The following is a 16,635-nucleotide window of genomic DNA, read 5'->3' as shown; positions in this document are numbered from 1 at the left end:
CCTGCGACATCCAATATTTATTCATAGAAAGCCTAAGCATGAAGCAAACGTGGTTTAAACCCCGCACCCTCAAACTACTTGGAAGTTTGCTGAGGGCCGCCTGCGCAAAATTAGTAGTCGAGTCATCAGTGTTGTAGTGGTACAGGCAGCAGCAGCAGTGAATGCAGTCAGATAGCGTGCCAAACAGGGAAGCAGCTGTCATACTCTCCTCCGCATTGGTAAGTGACAACAACGCCAGCGATCATGACCAAACTTAACATTTATATAGTCTGGAAAGGTGTTGTGCATGTGACTTAATAAATTCACAATGCTATTGTACAGTTCTGTATACTGTTTAGTGCAGGATTCTTTGATTGAGCGTAATTCTATGCTCTGTAAGTTTGGTTAGCAACATCCGTTAGCTAACGGGACCACTTTTCATCAACGTTAAGGACGTTTTCATGTAAGGACGTGTAAACGTTGGTTTTGTTTTAGCATGCAAACATGTTCTAACATCTCGGTGCTTCGGTTGTTAAATCTCCAAGCAGTCAAGCAAAAAACCTCAGTGATGCCTAGCGTTGATTCTTCCAGCGAACAAGCTTAGCTGCTAGCTCGCCAGAACGACTGTCAAACAGCTAATCAGACAGATCTGAAAAGTGTAATGTCAAAAGTCCAGACTGCATAGTTGGGTCGATGGTCTCCCGTCTTTTTTGCATTATTTTGCAATGTAAGCATTGTTGCTTTCAATCAGCAACAGGCATTTGCCAGTCGGTTAGCCTGACTTCACCATAATAAATAACAGTTCTGGTGCAAACTTGCTGGCAAATCAGGCTTGTGCAGTTGACCGTGGTGTCCTATCTAGATTTTCCCAGTTACTCCTGACACATGTTATTCTGGGGTTTTTAGGATTAAGTTTTCAATAGTTTGTTTATATAGCGCTAGGTGGGGCCTAGTGGGGGTAGGGAAAATACTTGTGGTGGGTGTGTCAGAATCAGTCACCACGCGCACTGGTGCCAAAGCTGTTTTAGTCCAAAGTAGAGAAATATCTGTGTCTTTATCAATAACTTTGGGTAGGTTAATTGGCGATTTGTTTAATGAGTAAGGACACACTGTGTACTTCTTTTCAGAGTGTAAAATACACACCAACTCAAAATGTTTCTTGCCAAAAGACTGATTGGAGGTATTCTGGATGTGGTCAGGTAAGTAGAGTTAATGCTTCTCAGCTTGGCAAGAATGGTGGTCCATTTGGTAATGATGATATTAGGCACGCTTTGTGGAGAATCCTGATGCAAACCGAAAACCCACTTTCTAACTGTGTATAGTGTATAACGGTTCACTGAAATTTTGGCCCTCTTTATAGTTACCAAGGCTGCAAACTGGCCATTTGTTTTGTGTAGGCCTGCATTCTAACAATGCTCCAAGGCAATCCTTCACCCTGTAATTATCTCCGCCTGTCAGGAGTGAAGTGAACGTGTTGTGTAAAACTGAAATAGAAACACACAGCTGTTGTGTTAGTGTCTCTGTGTGTGACCAATTTCTTTGCTCCCTTACAGCAACATTGATCCCGCCCAGTTTGTGCCCTCTGACCCTGTGAGTAATGGTACACATTCCCTTCTGATAACCTGTTACACCGGTCCTGTGCGTACTCAAGAGATAAGAGACAGGCCCTATGTGTCATTCCACGCACTTGTGTCAGTGCACTGTGCCAGTGCACACAGTCCTCCATTTCATTGTCAACATGGTGGGCATTTAGTGCATGCAGTGGCCATCGTTCAAGCACTGCGTCATTGTTAGGGGTCATCCGGGCGCTTTCAGTGCACTGACTCAACCAAAATTTTCCGTGTGAGCACCCTAGGCACTGAACCGAAGTGCACAAGTGCGTGGATTGAGACACGGGCCATAGAGTTCAATGTGTTCTGTTTGAGAAAGGGGAGGAAGTTGAGGAGGGATGTGTCGCATCATGCCCAAGAAATGCAACATTCAAGAGAGTAATTGATTGGGTGTTAGACATTAAACACTGGAATTCTTCTAATGTTTACCTTATTTGAAGTCCAAGTATTACCAAGGGAAACTTGATAAGGGTGGGAGGGCTGTGTTATTGCTGTTGCTGTCTTATTGCTTTATTAAAAAACAACTAACCCACAACTTTCCTTATGTTTGGTTGACAGTCATTGGCTAACATGTCTGCTATTCAGGCAGTGAAGGCCCTTAGGGGAAGCCTTATATGGTGACCAAGGAAAAGTTGTATAGTATTGCTGTAATATTATTATAATGTTATGTGTTGTGTAACCGTGCGTTAACTGATGGAGTCATGGAGATAATGTTGTTGGTTTCCCCAATTATAATATTGTGTGTTGTTTAAGAGTCTGTTAACTGATGAAATCATGATGGAGATAATGTTGTTGGTTTTCCCAATTATAATATTGTGTAAGACTGTGTTAACTGATGGAGTCATGGAGATAATGTTGTTGGTTTCCCCAATTATAATATTGTGTGTTGTTTAAGAGTCTGTTAACTGATGAAATCATGATGGAGATAATGTTGTTGGTTTTCCTCAGCCTCCAGTGCGCAGGCCCCATCAGTACGCTGATCAGTACGAGAGTGATGAGGAGAGGCAGTTCCGCAAAGTCTTCCAGCAGCTCGCTGGGGATGTGAGTAGAGAACACTTGTTTAGTCAGCAACGTGATTGATTAATGAAAACGGGCCTGAGCCCGAGGCTCTAACAGTGTTCAGACGTTTTTTTTATTGTTTGTTTAAAAGGGGACCATGCATATTAATGAACATAATAAAGATACACTCATGTAACCAGTAAAAAATACACTCATACATACTATACTTTCAATCATATAGCAATGTAATAACGACAGGCATCACTGCAAAAGCAAATGATGAAGAAAATGCACAGATGATGAAAATATGGGAGTTACTTAAGGCCACCGCACATCGACTCTGATAATGTGCAGACTGCAGAGCATTGCTCTACCAACATTCAATTCCATTGTTTTAAATACCACAACTAACGCCGGCACCGGTTATAATATCCACAGACATCATCTATTGATTACGATTTAGCTTTTTTTATTGGATCTGCTCGTCCGAATATATTGCTGAATCCACCTGCTGTTATAGTTATATGATACATAAAGCGTGCAGACAGTGTGCCAGGGTAACCAAAATTGTCTGAGCCGACATTGCTCCACAATGCTGTCGGAAGTGGTGTGTGGTGATCTTTAGCTGTCATTGAGAATGTGTCACTCTTTTTCACTTGTCACTTAATTTAGTTTAGTTTATTGGTTTATTTGACAGGGGCCATGTACAGCACAGTTCCAGCTACAAAGCTAATTTGCATCTGTGGTTCCTGGGCAGGAAGCTATCAAACAAAACACACACATTAAAACATGGACAATGCATTTCCTTACAAATAGTTACCACTAAAGGCTTGTCTTCGTCACTTCTTCCCTTTGTTTGTTTTTAATGGCGGGGGTTTAGGACATGGAGGTGAGCCCTACTGAACTGATGAACATCCTCAACAGAATCATCGCTAAACGTAAGAAACTTTGACCTACTGACTACCATTACTTCCGTTAAGCAATCTGGCTTGGAGAAGTTACACGAAACATGATTGTTTCAATATTTTTTGTATATGTGTGTGTGATCCCACAGACCAAGACCTGAAGACAGATGGCTTCAGCATAGAATCATGCAGGAGTATGGTGGCCGTAATGGATGTATCCTACAATGTGTGTGTGTGTGTGTGTGTGTGTGTGTGTGTGTGTGTGTGTGTGTGTGTGTGTGTGTGTGTGTGTGTGTGTGTGTGTGTGTGTGTGTGTGTGTTTGCTGAAACATTACCACAGTTCTTACAAAGTAATGATTAACATGTTGTCTATGTTGTCATTTTGCTTTACCTTATGTCCATGTTAGTAAACACATTTGAATATCAGTTGTAGCTAATTTTCATGCACTATGAAAGGTGGGCCTTAACACATTTCCAGAGCGACAGCACTGGCAAGCTGGGCTTCCACGAATTCAAACACCTTTGGAACAACATCAAGAAATGGCAGGTGGGTCCCTTTGCCATTCATGTGATTGGTTCCTCTTCAGGATTTCCTGTTTTTCCAACCTGAAAAAGTAGAAAACCACCATAATAACAAACAACATGCTCTGTATATTTTTCCTGCTTCTGTGACCCAGATCGATCACAACAATGTATAGAAGCTACTATATGGCCATGCAAACTTTTCTCCGTTTTTTTTTTCTTCGTATTGACTAAAATATAATGTTAGCAACATCTGCAGTATTATGTTGATAGTTTTTGGCAAATGCTTTTATCTAACAACGATGTCAAAGCACCACTATTGAAACAACGCTTTGCTAAAGTTTTAAAATACAGCACTAACTTTTAGGACAACACTTTGAGGATAATTCACAGAGACGAGTCTATAGTCTGAAACAATGAATCTACTTAGCATAATAAGTGGATAGCATGACTTCATTTTTAAATGGGATGCATAAATCTAAATAAAAACAGTCTATACTGGCAGGTAATTAGTCAACTAAACACAAACTAAACGCATGCATCCTTAGACGTCATTTGAAAATGAATAGAGATGATTAATGAATAGTTATTGATTCAGTAGCGCTAGAGGAGACCACATTGCTGCATGACTGAGTGAGGCTGTGAGAGGAGAGTTGGGGTTATCAGTCAGATTGTCCCTGTGCTGACTGGCTGGCTGGCGGTTTCATCAGCTCGGCCCGCTGGCTGTGACGTCAGTCCAAGCCCCGAGTCCTCTTTACTTCTCTTCCTCGTCAGCATGTACGCTACAGCGCCGGGCAAAGAAGACTATTGATGTACCTGTCAGGCCAGCTCTGAAGGAAAGAGAAATGACTCGAGTATCAGTGAGTCATGTAAGAAGTAAATACATAGTTCACTTCTTTTGCATTAGTTTCATGTTGGCATTCGATGATGACAGACAGAATGTCAAGCAAAGAAATGAAAACACATTATATTACTTGTGTTTTTAAATATGCGCCATCATATACAGTATCACTATGTTTACATGATGTTTCTAATTCCGAATTAATAATTCAGACGTAAATAGTTCCGTCGAGTTTACTGTGATCTTTCTTTTAATTCCAAATTAAGAGGTGTTTACATGGCGTTATCAAAGCGGAATAAAGCTTTATTCAGAATTAAATGGAGTTAATTCCGAATTAAATGTCTCATGTAAACGTAGCCTATGACTGCTAATGCACTAGTTATTCTCGCTGCTGCTTTTTGTTTGTCCTTGTATGATGGGATAATTGTGAAAATTGTGCCTTAAAAATAGTGTTATAAATGAGTCTTATCTCTGCTTGCCCTTCTCTCTCTCTCTCTCTCTCTCTCTCTCTCTCTCTCTCTCTCTCTCTCTCTCTCTCTCTCTCTCTCTCTCTCTCTCTCTCTCTCTAGGGTGTGTATAAGCAGTATGATGCTGATGGCTCTGGAGTGATTGGTGCAGACGAGCTGCCAAATGCCTTCAGGGCTGCAGGTAGGACATACTGAGGGACCACTGTAGGCACCACATGCAAAACCATACATGCAAATGGGGCGAAAGCTCTGCCTTGGCAACAGTGGAACACAGCAGCTGTTACCTGTTTACTTGTGTTGTACTGCTGACTTGTTTGTTTTTGTGTGGTGATGAAAATGTTCTCAGTTGTTTGCATTTCATGTGGAGAGAGGGGGGTAAAGAAGTTAGTTAAGTAGAGTAGAGTAGTAGAATAGAGTACTTTTATTAATCTCGAGGGAAATTAAGGTGTCTGACAGATTACACAACTACACACAAAACATACACAAAGACCTAATACACATTGCAGTAAACATATAGTAAAGGCTTGATTATTAAAGGACCAGTTCAGTCAATTTCAATATGCAGTTGCAATGCTCCCACCACAACTTGGACTCGTCAGTACCTGAGTTTTTTTTTTCTTCTTCTTCAGCCTTTTCCGAGATCTTTGTCATTGTAATGAGGGCAGCGCTTTGTTTACATTAAAAAAAAAAAAAACATTTGTATTTATTCCCAAAAACATCCGAAAGGTTATACAACATCAGCAGACAACTAGCAAACAGCGGTACCTTTTGGAGTATATATTTGGAGTAGGCCTATGCTATTTTAAAAAAATGTAAACAAATGCTGCACCCATTAGAATAGCACATATCTCGGAAAGGGCTTAGCCGAAAAATGTGGCATCACCGGGTACTGACAAGTCAAGGGTAGCGTGAGCAATACAACAGCTAATTGAAATTGACTGAACTGGTCCTTTAATGCTTTTAGAGTCTGGCTAATTATCAAGGAGAAAAATAGCGTTGGAAAGGGAGGGTGGTTGGAGAAGTACTTAAAGTGTTATTATGCATTCATAATAAGTAGGGCAGTCGTGGGTGAGCGGTTAGGGCGTCAGACTTGCATCCCAGAGGTTGCCGGTTCGACTCCCGACCCGCCAGGTTGGTGGGTGGAGTAATCAACCAGTGCTCTCCCCCATCCTCCTCCATGACTGAGGTACCCTGAGCATGGTACCGTCCCACCGCACTGCTCCCCATGGGGCGCCACTGAGGGCTGCCCCCTTGCACGGGTGAGGCATAAAATGCAATTTCGTTGTGTGCAGTGTGCAGTGTTCACTTGTGTGCTGTGGAGTTCTGTGTCACAATGACAATGGGAGTTGGAGTTTCCCAATGGGCTTTCAAGTAGCTGTGTGTTAGCACCTTTCACACATCTTTTCCTTGTAAATATTATTACCTGACATTTAGTAGAGACTTTTATCCAAAGCGAGTTACAGAAGTGGACATTAAGTGCAGTTACGGGCAAGGAATATTCCATATCTGTTTTGTGGCAGTATTTGATTTGAGCACGATGTGGTCGTGTTTCAGGAATATTCCAGTTGCAGAATGCTGTTTCTCAATGGAGTATTCTGGAACTTGTTTGACCAGAATGCTGAAAAGATTCCATTTGATTACTCAGTGCCCGTTTCTTCATTCAAACAGCAACGTGTTACTGCAGTGGTATTACAATGGCAGTTTGTCTCACTTCACAGATCTGCAGATACATGACTCAGCCCACAACTTTTTTTCATACATTAATATGCAAATGTTCTGGCCACCTGAAAGCACATCACGACTGTGTTATATTGTAGTATTGCCTGGCCATGTAGTAGTCATGATGTTTCTCAAAATATATAATGAAGGAAGTAGTAGTGATGTGATGGCAATGATGTCTCAGCAGCCACCTGGCAACCAAAGGACTTACTCATGCTAATTTCTAAAATTTGTACAATACCATGCTAAACATAAAGCAAACGGTGAAGATATAATCAAAAAGTGAGTTGATTTGACTGGAACATACGGTACTCAATCAGGAAAATCAGGCTAATCACGAATTCTTTCTCTCTCACACACACACACACACACACACACACACACACACACACACACACACACACACACACACACACGTACAGTATATCAGGAAATTACGGAAATTAATATACACTATATTCGTGTGTGGGTGCGTGTGAGAGAGAGGGAGAGAATTAGTGATTAGTCTGATTTTCCTGATTGAGTTCTGAAGTCTTTGTCTATGTCTGCATGGGAAAGTAAGAAACGTAATTTCAATTCTTTCCATGACCAGTGCATGTATAGAAATTGACAATAAAACCAACTTGAACTTGAACTTGAACTTGAATGTTCCAGTCAAAGCAACACACTTTTGATTGTATCTTCACTGTTTTACTTCATACTGTAATCCTGACCAAAATGTCTATCATGAATAGAGTAGAATATTAAGTACAGTACAGCAGAATGATGATGTGTAAAATGCTGCTCTTGTTTCCTGTTAGGATTCCCCCTGAATGACCAGCTCTTTGAGATGATCATCCGTCGCTATAGCGACGAGAGTGGAAACATGGACTTTGACAACTATATTGGATGCCTTGTGCGGCTAGATGCCATGTGCCGTAAGTTTGACTGAAAGCTGTTTTCACCTCACATGTTGCCAGGCTGTGCCCTCCAAGTGACTCAACACCTTCAGCATTGCTTCTAGTCAGGCCAGGAGCAATGCAGATATCATTTCTGAGGTCCAGAAAACACGGGAACTCCTCCCACTTTGTTGGGAAGCAAACAACCTTTTGCAAACTAAGGGAGATGGGTGAACCATACAGTTTGGGAAATGTTACTGGTTATGCTCTTGGTCAGACCAAGTCTCGAAGAGATTTGAAAGTTGATGATAATCAGGCTACATTAATCCTGTGAGCAAGCAGTTAAAAAAGTATTCCACCAATTTGAAACATAGTTCTGATGTAATAAATCTTCATGAACAGCCTCGTTACTGTGTCAGGCAGGACCACATAATTCAATGTGACCATCTTAATTCTCTTGCTGTTATCCATTCTTAGGTGCCTTTAAGACTCTTGACAAGGACAACAACGGTACCATCAAAGTTAATGTACAAGAGGTACGTGTCACATATTCCCTGATCTGAATATCTACACGAACACCATTAATGATTTTTTTTCACTGCATTTAGCCATTAACACGTTGCGATTTACACCGAAATTCCACCAATTGTAGCTCACTCACTCAATGTTACGGTCAATGAGAATGTTTTGAGTTTCCAAAATTTCCGGAGCAGGAAATGGCACCGATAGCAGACTTGGCTAGCCGCCTAGATAGAGAACACTAGGCCAGTGACAAAAGATGCCAAGTTCGGTCTGCACTATCGTTTTGTTCCCAGGCATTCCCATTCCCATTGAAATGCAGTAAAATTGTTCTATACATACTAAAAAATTGTTTGTCCAAGTTCGATGCTAACGTTAGGTTACTCAGATAGCATAACATTTCAAGCAATGAAATGGTAATGTGGAGGAACATATTTTGATTACATGCATTTGTACACTCATCCGTGATGGCGCCGATATTTATAGACTCCTTAAAATTTAGTAAAAATGTTCACATTAGAAGCCAGTGATCGGCCGCCATATTTGTTTTTTTGTTGCCTAGCAGAAAACTTCGAAAATGGGCATGGTAATACGCATGAACGGCCATCCGGTTACTTTGCTCGTGAATGTGCATTACGCCCCTTTTTGGGGGAAAACAAACCGAATGTCTCATTAACTTACATGCTACATCGGCTAGCCTAAATGAACACAGTCCATGCTTCAGCCACGGCTGTTTGGCTATATTATTTGAACAGCCGGCAACGCAACACGTTTTCGCCATGTTGAGCTTGAACAATGCTAGTCTACAGGTCCTTGTCTTTCGTTTATTCTTTCCTAACACCACCAATTGACTTGCATTGGCTTTCCCCACAATATTTTCCCCCAAAACGTCAAACTGTTCATGCGTATAAGCCCACAAACCACGCCCATTTTCAACATTCTTGGCTACCAAAGATGCTCATTGCTGCTAGCACAGAATATCCGGACTGCTAGCAGTGTTGCCAGATTGGGCAATTGGGCTACTTGGGATGGCCGTCTGCGGGTAAATACAGAAAAACTTGGCCATTTGCCGTTTTTTTCTGCCGTTTTATGCCCATAGAAATCAATGTAATTTGTTGTAATTATACGGAATTTAGCGCATTTTTTGCGTTTTTTGAGAACCTTTTGGGGATTTGGTCAGACACATCTGGCAACATTGACTGCTAGTTCCTGTAACCAAAACATACAGCACATTTGGAACAATCCCAGAAATTGTTATAGAAAGTTTCACACAGATACACCAAGGAAAGTCTTTTTCGTTTTTTTTGTTTTCTCAAAATGACTTGTTTTGTTCCCGGCTATCACCAGTCTCCACTGTTTATTTAGTCTCGGATTTCCGTGCCACCACTAACTCTTCTCCAACCCCTCTCTCTCTCTCTCTCTCTCTCCGCAGTGGCTGCAGCTGACCATGTACTCCTGAACACAGAAGCCGCCAGTTCCCTCTGAAAGGTTTTGTTTGTTTGCACTGCCCCACCCCAACAACCTTAGTTTGCATCTTAAAAGGCGTCTGCAGCGGAAGATTGGTCCGGTCGGAAACGTCTCTGTGGTTCTTTACCGCAGTAGTCTACTGCATGGGTTTTGCACCACCCCCCACTCAATCCCCCTTTAGTCCTCATCAAATAGACTTGATATTCTTTTCTGTTTACTCACTTTTCTTCACGTATTTGGTTTGCTTCATGCACAATGCTGTCACGATACAGGAGCAGCAAATCTGCAAGTAGCCAAACCACTCAGATGTTATCTGTATTAACAGGTCATATTTGATGTGATCATTGTAACATCGTAGCGTACCATATCATGTATACAACTTTGTACATACGTACAAAAATCATGCTCTCATATGTATTAACACGAGTGTGTCTTCACACATGCTCAAGCACAATCAAAGTGCCATTACCGCATGTAGCCAGTAGGGGTCAATAGACCAGCCATACACGTGAGTGGAAAACATTTGCCAAGGGGTTACAAGAATTCAGTCACTGTTGTTAATGCTCATATTTTATACTAAATAAATCAGAGCCATTATCGTGAACCTGTTGTCAGTCATTTTTTTCATATTATACGATGTGTAGCTAGCTAGCTAGCTACTGGTTCTGTTATCAGATTTGTAATATTCGTTAACCTCTTCTTTTTGTCAAGATGTGACGTTGTGTGCTCATGTGTATAGGCCTATGTGTTTTTTTATGAATTGTAATGGTAGCTTGATGCATGTAATTGAATATTATTTTGTCATATAATTGCTAAATTAAATTCAAGTGTTGTTTCTGAAATCTTTTATTTTTCCAAATATGGTCTCTTGAATAACGAGGTAATGAATTGCTGGAGGGAGCTGTGGGGTAGCTATTCAGAGGAGGACAAACAGAGGTTAGGTGTTGTAGAGAAGGCGAACAGCGCCATGACTGGAACATAGTGGCCACAGCTGGTACTACAGCATTTATTCAGCGACATGGACGGAGGAAAGGCACACAATAGTGGCCACAGCTGGTACTACAGCATTTATTCAGCGACATGGACGGAGGAAAGGCACACGGAGTCTGCGCAACGTTGCTGCACCCCAGTGTACGAAGTTTCTGGATTTCCGTCTGTACCACAAGGGACGAAAAAACACACACATTAAAGGTAAACGCCCGGTGCTTCAAGACCATTTTGATAACTTAAGTGCATTCTGAGACTTAATTATGCGCTTAACAACTTCATAAGACATCTGCCTTCTCTTGCATTGTGGCAAGATGTAACAAGGCAGCTCTAGTGGTGGACAGAGAGCTAGCTAGACACTAGCTAGCTATTATTTTCTTACGAAAATAGGATGCAGAGCTTAAAAGTTGAACGAAATCACGAATGAATAAGAAATGTTTTGTGGTTGCCCACGTATTTTGAGACATGCGCCATCGGCATCTCTCTGTTCGCAGGTAAAGTAGGCTTGTGTTAACGTGGTTTTTGTGTGTGTAAATAGCTAATGATGGCTGGGTTACGTAGATTTATTCTCGTTACGGAAGATCAGTGAACCTTTGCCATTCACGGTCTACCACGGCAAGTGGCTTAGAACTAACTTGCCTGTGCACATGGTCATCTGTGCATAGCTTTAGGCAGAGGCAAGGAGTTCAGAATGTAAATAGAAGGAGGGTTAACCCATCACACACAGCAAAACAGAACCATAGCCAGAAACTCGACATACACAGAAAAGGCTCTGGTCATGCCATACATTTGTCTTCTTCCGCGCAGGCATGTGGCTGGCTTTGTTTTCTCTGGTAGTCTCGTGAGTCGTGATGTTAGAACTGAAGTGATTCGGGTTCAAGTCCAGAGGTTTGCTCCTGCTTCATGGTGCAATAGTGTAGAGACTAGAGCTATGCTAGGATGGTTAAAAAGCATAAAGGGGGCGTGCTCAGCCCAGTTATCCTGGTACAACTCAAGAAACTATTGGTCATTGGTCAAATGAGAATTCGTTTCGCGGTGTGTTGTCATTCACATCATGTTGAGCTTGTTCACCAGTTTTTTGGTTACATATGCCAAGTTACCGATGGAACTCTCTCAGTTTCACTTTGTAATGCCTCCGTTACACTGTAACTACAGTGTAACAAAGCGTGTGTCGACACGTGCCTTGTAACTTAGGTCGGTTGTGTTGTATGGGGAAGACGCAGGCTAGTCCATATTTTTATGTTATTTGCATCCTCAGCTAGAATGATTTCCAAATAAAGCATGGTGAGCAGTCCATCCTCAAGCTGCCTTGTTACAATGCATTATCTATGATCAGCAGTGTTGGGCAGTAATGCATTTCAAAAGTAATTAATTACTGTAATGCATTACATTTTGCTGTAATGCAGTAATGTAAGGCACTAACTAAAGTAATGCAAAAGTAGTGTAATGCCTTCCATTTAAAATATAATAATATTGTAGTGTAAGGGATTATTTTGAAAAGACAGTAACATGTTTTTGAGTAACTTGCCCAACACTGATGATCAGAGATATCAAAAGTAAAAGTAAATTCATGTTGCAAGTACAATACTAGCATATGATATGACATAGCTGTTACACCATCTACGCCATTGTACCTAATGAGATAGACTGTGTTGTTACTGAAAAGCACTAAAAACCAAGAAAGGACCCATCACAAACTTGATCCAATCAGTGCTGCAAGTAGAACTACAGAGGTCCACTGTTTATTCAGATGAGTTGCGTTTGTGAAACTGTATTTCTTTTTTCTACTTTTACTTAAACGTTTGACCCCTCTGTATGACACCACATAGGGGCCCCCTTTAAGGCGGTGTCCGTTTGACAGAGGAAGATGGCATCTCCCACGTCGCCCGACCTCTCCAACGACGGCTCACCCAAGAAGAGGAGGCCGGTCTTCAGCTTCCCCGAGGTGCACATCCTCCTGGACGAGGTCCGCAAGCACCGCAATATCGTCATCGGTCAGTGCTCAGTCATTTTGTCTTATTGAGAAGCTTTTTTGACAATATGACTAATGGTGCACCAGAGCCATGGCGGTAAGAGTTGGGCTAATCCCATTGAGCTCAGTGTTCCATTTTTACAGAAAGACTAGTGTGGCTCATGGGGCCTTTGACACACGGATTGTCATTCACATAGTTCCAAAATAGTTTCAGGAAGTGTGCTTTTTTCACATGTTAACATTTTCCTTTTTTTTATTTACAAAGCAGGTAAAATGTAGTAATAGTAGTATTGATAATTTAATTGAGATACTAGATCTAGTTTATTCATCCCAAGGAAAATGAAGTAAAATAATTAATACGTACATGTATTTTATGCATTCTGCATGGAACTCCAAGACCCTTTGCAAGAAGTACTGAAATACTAAAGTGTGCAGAGCCGACAGCAATTATGAAAGCCATCTAACATGGCAGACTGGTGGGCTGCCTGATGACTATGACAAATGTAAACGTGTACCGTACATCTCCACAGCCAATTTCAACCGTGGCGTCCCGAGGAAGGTGAGGAAGCGCACCTGGGCGGAGATCACAGCCCGCCTCAACGAGGTCTGCCAGTCCGACCGAGAGGTCTCGGAGGTGGTCCGCAAGTGGTCCGACCTGAAGTTCGACAGCAAGCGCACGGTGAAGACCATCCGGCCTGGCCCCCTGGGCCCGCGGGGCACACCCTACAAACGCCAGCGCCACTATACGACCTCCGAAGTGGATAAAATCGTCCGGGACATCCTGAGGGTCAACAGCAGCCAGCAGGACGACGGCGCCGGCCAGGCCGGGCACGGGCCCGTCAGGCGCAGCAGCCGGAGCACCAGCTGGAAGGGGGACGGACAGAGCGGCAGCTCGGAGGAGGAGGAAGAAGACGATGACGAGTTTGAGGAAGATGAGGATGAAGATATGGACATGGCGACGGGTGTGGAGTCAAAACGCAGCACCTCAGAGGACGGAAAACTGCTGAAAAGTTTTAAACAGGAGAACATGGAACAGGATTCCATGTTTGATGCTTCTGGTGAGTAGTTGATGAATCATGCTGTTTCATATGCTTCTATGTAGGGCTGCACGATTATGGAAAAAATCAAAATCACGATTATTTTGGTCAAAATCACAATGACGATAATTAATCACGATTATTGATATTTGGAAAATTATAACAAGATGAAATATAACCAAAAATGAATTATATACGGCATGAGCAAAATAAAATGAATTGTAATAATTATGTAACGGCAATAGCATGAAACTTAAGTGGACAGATTTCTGGCCAGAAGCACCAGCCTGTCAGTATGTTCTGGCTTCAAGGAGGCTCTCAAAAGTAGGTCACTACTGCCACGATTAAATCACGATTAAAATCATAAATTCGATTTCACTATTTTATCACGATTTTGATTATTTTTCGATTAATTGTGCAGCCCTACTTCTATGTCACCTATGTGGAACTTAAGAATTTCTTCCATTGTCATAAGGTGATGAATATCTTTCTTTGTTCTTTTTCATTTCAGAAGACACACCTTTTGATGTGAGCTTTGAAATGCCTACTGAAGAAGGTGAGTTAAACATACAGTATTCGAAGGGATCTTGCTTTGCAGCTTTACATGTAGTAAAGACTGACATTCCAATAAAAAAAGTTGTCTTGCCACACATGCAGTATGATGTTGCCAAGTCACTGAAACAGGTTTGTGCAGACACCCACCACTACCACCAGACATAGATATATCCTGTTACCTCCCAAACCTCCTGGTAGTGCAGCTTTACCATTATAGATCTCCAAAATTCAAGGGTGTTTGAATACTATGTTGGCCATCTGGAACGTATTGGCCTCCAAAATTCAATCATTTCAAGTGCCTAGTAGGTTTTAAGCTTGCAAGATTTGGTGCACATCTGTCCACCCATTCAAAAGTTATTTGCGCACTGTTGACACAAAATATCTTATTTTGACTCATTTTATAGCACTTGGGTCAAATATGATTGTGTTTCATGACTTTTGCTAAGTGGCATTTTCTATTCTACAATATCTATATTGAAATCAATAACTAAGATTAGGGATGCAAATTATCGATTAATTCATTAATCATTAGTTGATAGCCTTATCGATCAACTTACGATTAATTGATAAGCGGCGTTTTCCCCCCGAAATCTCAATGTTTCTCGAAAAAAACTACTAAATCTAAAAATTTTAATTAAAAATTGAGATAAAATGCCACATTTAAATTAATTCCATCTCAATTCTTAAATCCAAAGGTGATTTAAATATTCCCACTATTCACACCCCTCTTCACACACACTCTTCACATGCCCATTTCACCTCGGATTAATTGCGTTTTTTTAATCGATTAAAGCATTGATCAATTAAAGTTGATTAATCGATTAATCATTTGCATCCCTAACTAAGATTCTCTTGACCTCTGCAGACGGTGCCCCACAGGACAACCAACCCAGCGGCAGCAGCCGGGGCAGCTCGGGCATCAATACTCCCACCACAAACGCAGCCACAACCAGCAATAACAACGCTGCCATGCACACTCCCTCCCTCAAACCCCCCTCTTCCTCCTTCGCCATTCCCCCTCCTCCTCCTCCTCCTTCTCTTCCCTCTTTACCTCTGCCTACTGCCAGAGCTGCAGACCATGTGGGTCATGGTATCGGAATGGGCAATGGTGGGGCCGGGATTCCACATTACGTCACAAACCCTCCCGGCAACACGGGTGTTCCGGCACCGGCGGCGCACAGTACAAACGCTAACACTAACGCCGCTGCGGTCGCTCCCGACGTGCGTGGGCTGGCGGCCATGAGCGTGCAGGAGCAGCACATGAGCAATGCGCTGCTGGAAACGGTGTCGCGCTCGCTGGAGCTGCTGTCGGAGTCGCTGCAGTCACTGGCCGACACGCAGCAGGAGTTCATGAGGGAGTCGCTGCAGCTGCAGAGCCAGAGCCTGGAGGTGCTGCGGGACTTCGCCACCGGAGCCATGACGCTCATGCAGGAGAAACTCAACGGCGGGAACAAGCAGAAGACATGATGGTGTTGTTGCTGTTACAGTATGGCCTCGTACTAGTACAGTACAGTACAATGCAGTGCGAATACCAAGTCTGTATTAAGAATCATTACCACAACTACCAGAGACTTTGCCATGCAGGAGAAACTGAACGGCGGGAATGCGAAGAAGACTTAATGGTATTGGTGCGGTTACGGCCTCGTACTAGTACAGTGCAGTGCAGTGCAGTGCGAATACTAAGTCTGTATTGAGAATCATTACCACAACTATCAGAGACTTTGCCACCAGCGCCATGACGCTCATGCAGGAGAAACTCAAAGGTGGGAACGGAAAGAAGACTTAATGGTATTGGTGCAGTTACTGTCTTGTACTAGTACAGTACAGTACAATGCAGTGCGAATACCAAGTCTGTATTAAGAATCATTACCACAACTACCAGAGACTTTGCCACTGGCACCATGATGCTCATGCAGGAGAAACTGAACGGTGGGAACGCGAAAGAAGATTTAATGGTATTGGTGCAGTTACTGTCTTGTACAAGTGCAATGCGAGTTTAAGTAAAAAAAATTGTCTGGGGTATCATTACCACAGCTATCAGACTTCGAACAGTGGGGCCATGCGGTTACGGCCTCGTACTAGTACAGTACCGTATGGACGAGTGCAGTGCGAGTTTAAGTATTTCCCTCTGTATTAAGAATCATTACCACAACTGTCAGAGACTTCACACAGTGGGGC

At 42.4% G+C, this 16,635-nt stretch overlaps 2 protein-coding genes across 2 annotated transcripts; both read left to right on the top strand.

The window, feature by feature from the left end:
• Window positions 1-102: 102 nt before the first annotated feature.
• On the top strand, window positions 103-10,510 carry capns1a (calpain, small subunit 1 a). Its single transcript, XM_063202961.1, has 11 exons — window positions 103-218; window positions 1,107-1,178; window positions 1,533-1,569; window positions 2,538-2,630; window positions 3,469-3,526; window positions 3,643-3,707; window positions 3,972-4,040; window positions 5,426-5,504; window positions 7,843-7,959; window positions 8,398-8,456; window positions 9,872-10,510. Exons 2-11 carry the CDS (start codon window positions 1,132-1,134, stop codon window positions 9,896-9,898), a joined length of 651 nt encoding a protein of 216 aa, XP_063059031.1. The 5' UTR covers window positions 103-218; window positions 1,107-1,131; the 3' UTR covers window positions 9,899-10,510.
• A 278-nt stretch (window positions 10,511-10,788) lies between these two features.
• Window positions 10,789-16,233, top strand: zgc:153990 (uncharacterized protein LOC768125 homolog). The gene is made up of 5 exons (XM_063202389.1): window positions 10,789-11,097; window positions 12,723-12,887; window positions 13,396-13,923; window positions 14,414-14,458; window positions 15,323-16,233. Exons 2-5 carry the CDS (start codon window positions 12,761-12,763, stop codon window positions 15,922-15,924), a joined length of 1,302 nt encoding a protein of 433 aa, XP_063058459.1. The 5' UTR covers window positions 10,789-11,097; window positions 12,723-12,760; the 3' UTR covers window positions 15,925-16,233.
• Window positions 16,234-16,635: the final 402 nt, after the last annotated feature.

This window comes from Engraulis encrasicolus, chromosome 7 (assembly GCF_034702125.1).
Source record: "Engraulis encrasicolus isolate BLACKSEA-1 chromosome 7, IST_EnEncr_1.0, whole genome shotgun sequence".
NCBI classification, from domain to species: Eukaryota; Metazoa; Chordata; class Actinopteri; order Clupeiformes; family Engraulidae; genus Engraulis; species Engraulis encrasicolus.
Note: the sequence above shows the minus strand (reverse complement) of the source record. Positions and strands in the feature narration are given on the sequence as shown.

Excerpts from the sequence above, each read along its gene's own strand:
- capns1a (XM_063202961.1), top strand. The coding sequence starts at position 1,132 with ATGTTTCTTGCCAAAAGACTGATTGGAGGTATTCTGGATGTGGTCAG. Across the intron at positions 5,505-7,842 it reads AAATGCCTTCAGGGCTGCAG|GATTCCCCCTGAATGACCAG; the intron begins GTAGGACATACT and ends GTTTCCTGTTAG. Across the intron at positions 8,457-9,871 it reads TCAAAGTTAATGTACAAGAG|TGGCTGCAGCTGACCATGTA; the intron begins GTACGTGTCACA and ends CTCTCTCCGCAG.
- zgc:153990 (XM_063202389.1), top strand. The coding sequence starts at position 12,761 with ATGGCATCTCCCACGTCGCCCGACCTCTCCAACGACGGCTCACCCAAG. Across the intron at positions 13,924-14,413 it reads TTCCATGTTTGATGCTTCTG|AAGACACACCTTTTGATGTG; the intron begins GTGAGTAGTTGA and ends TTTTCATTTCAG. Across the intron at positions 14,459-15,322 it reads TGAAATGCCTACTGAAGAAG|ACGGTGCCCCACAGGACAAC; the intron begins GTGAGTTAAACA and ends TGACCTCTGCAG.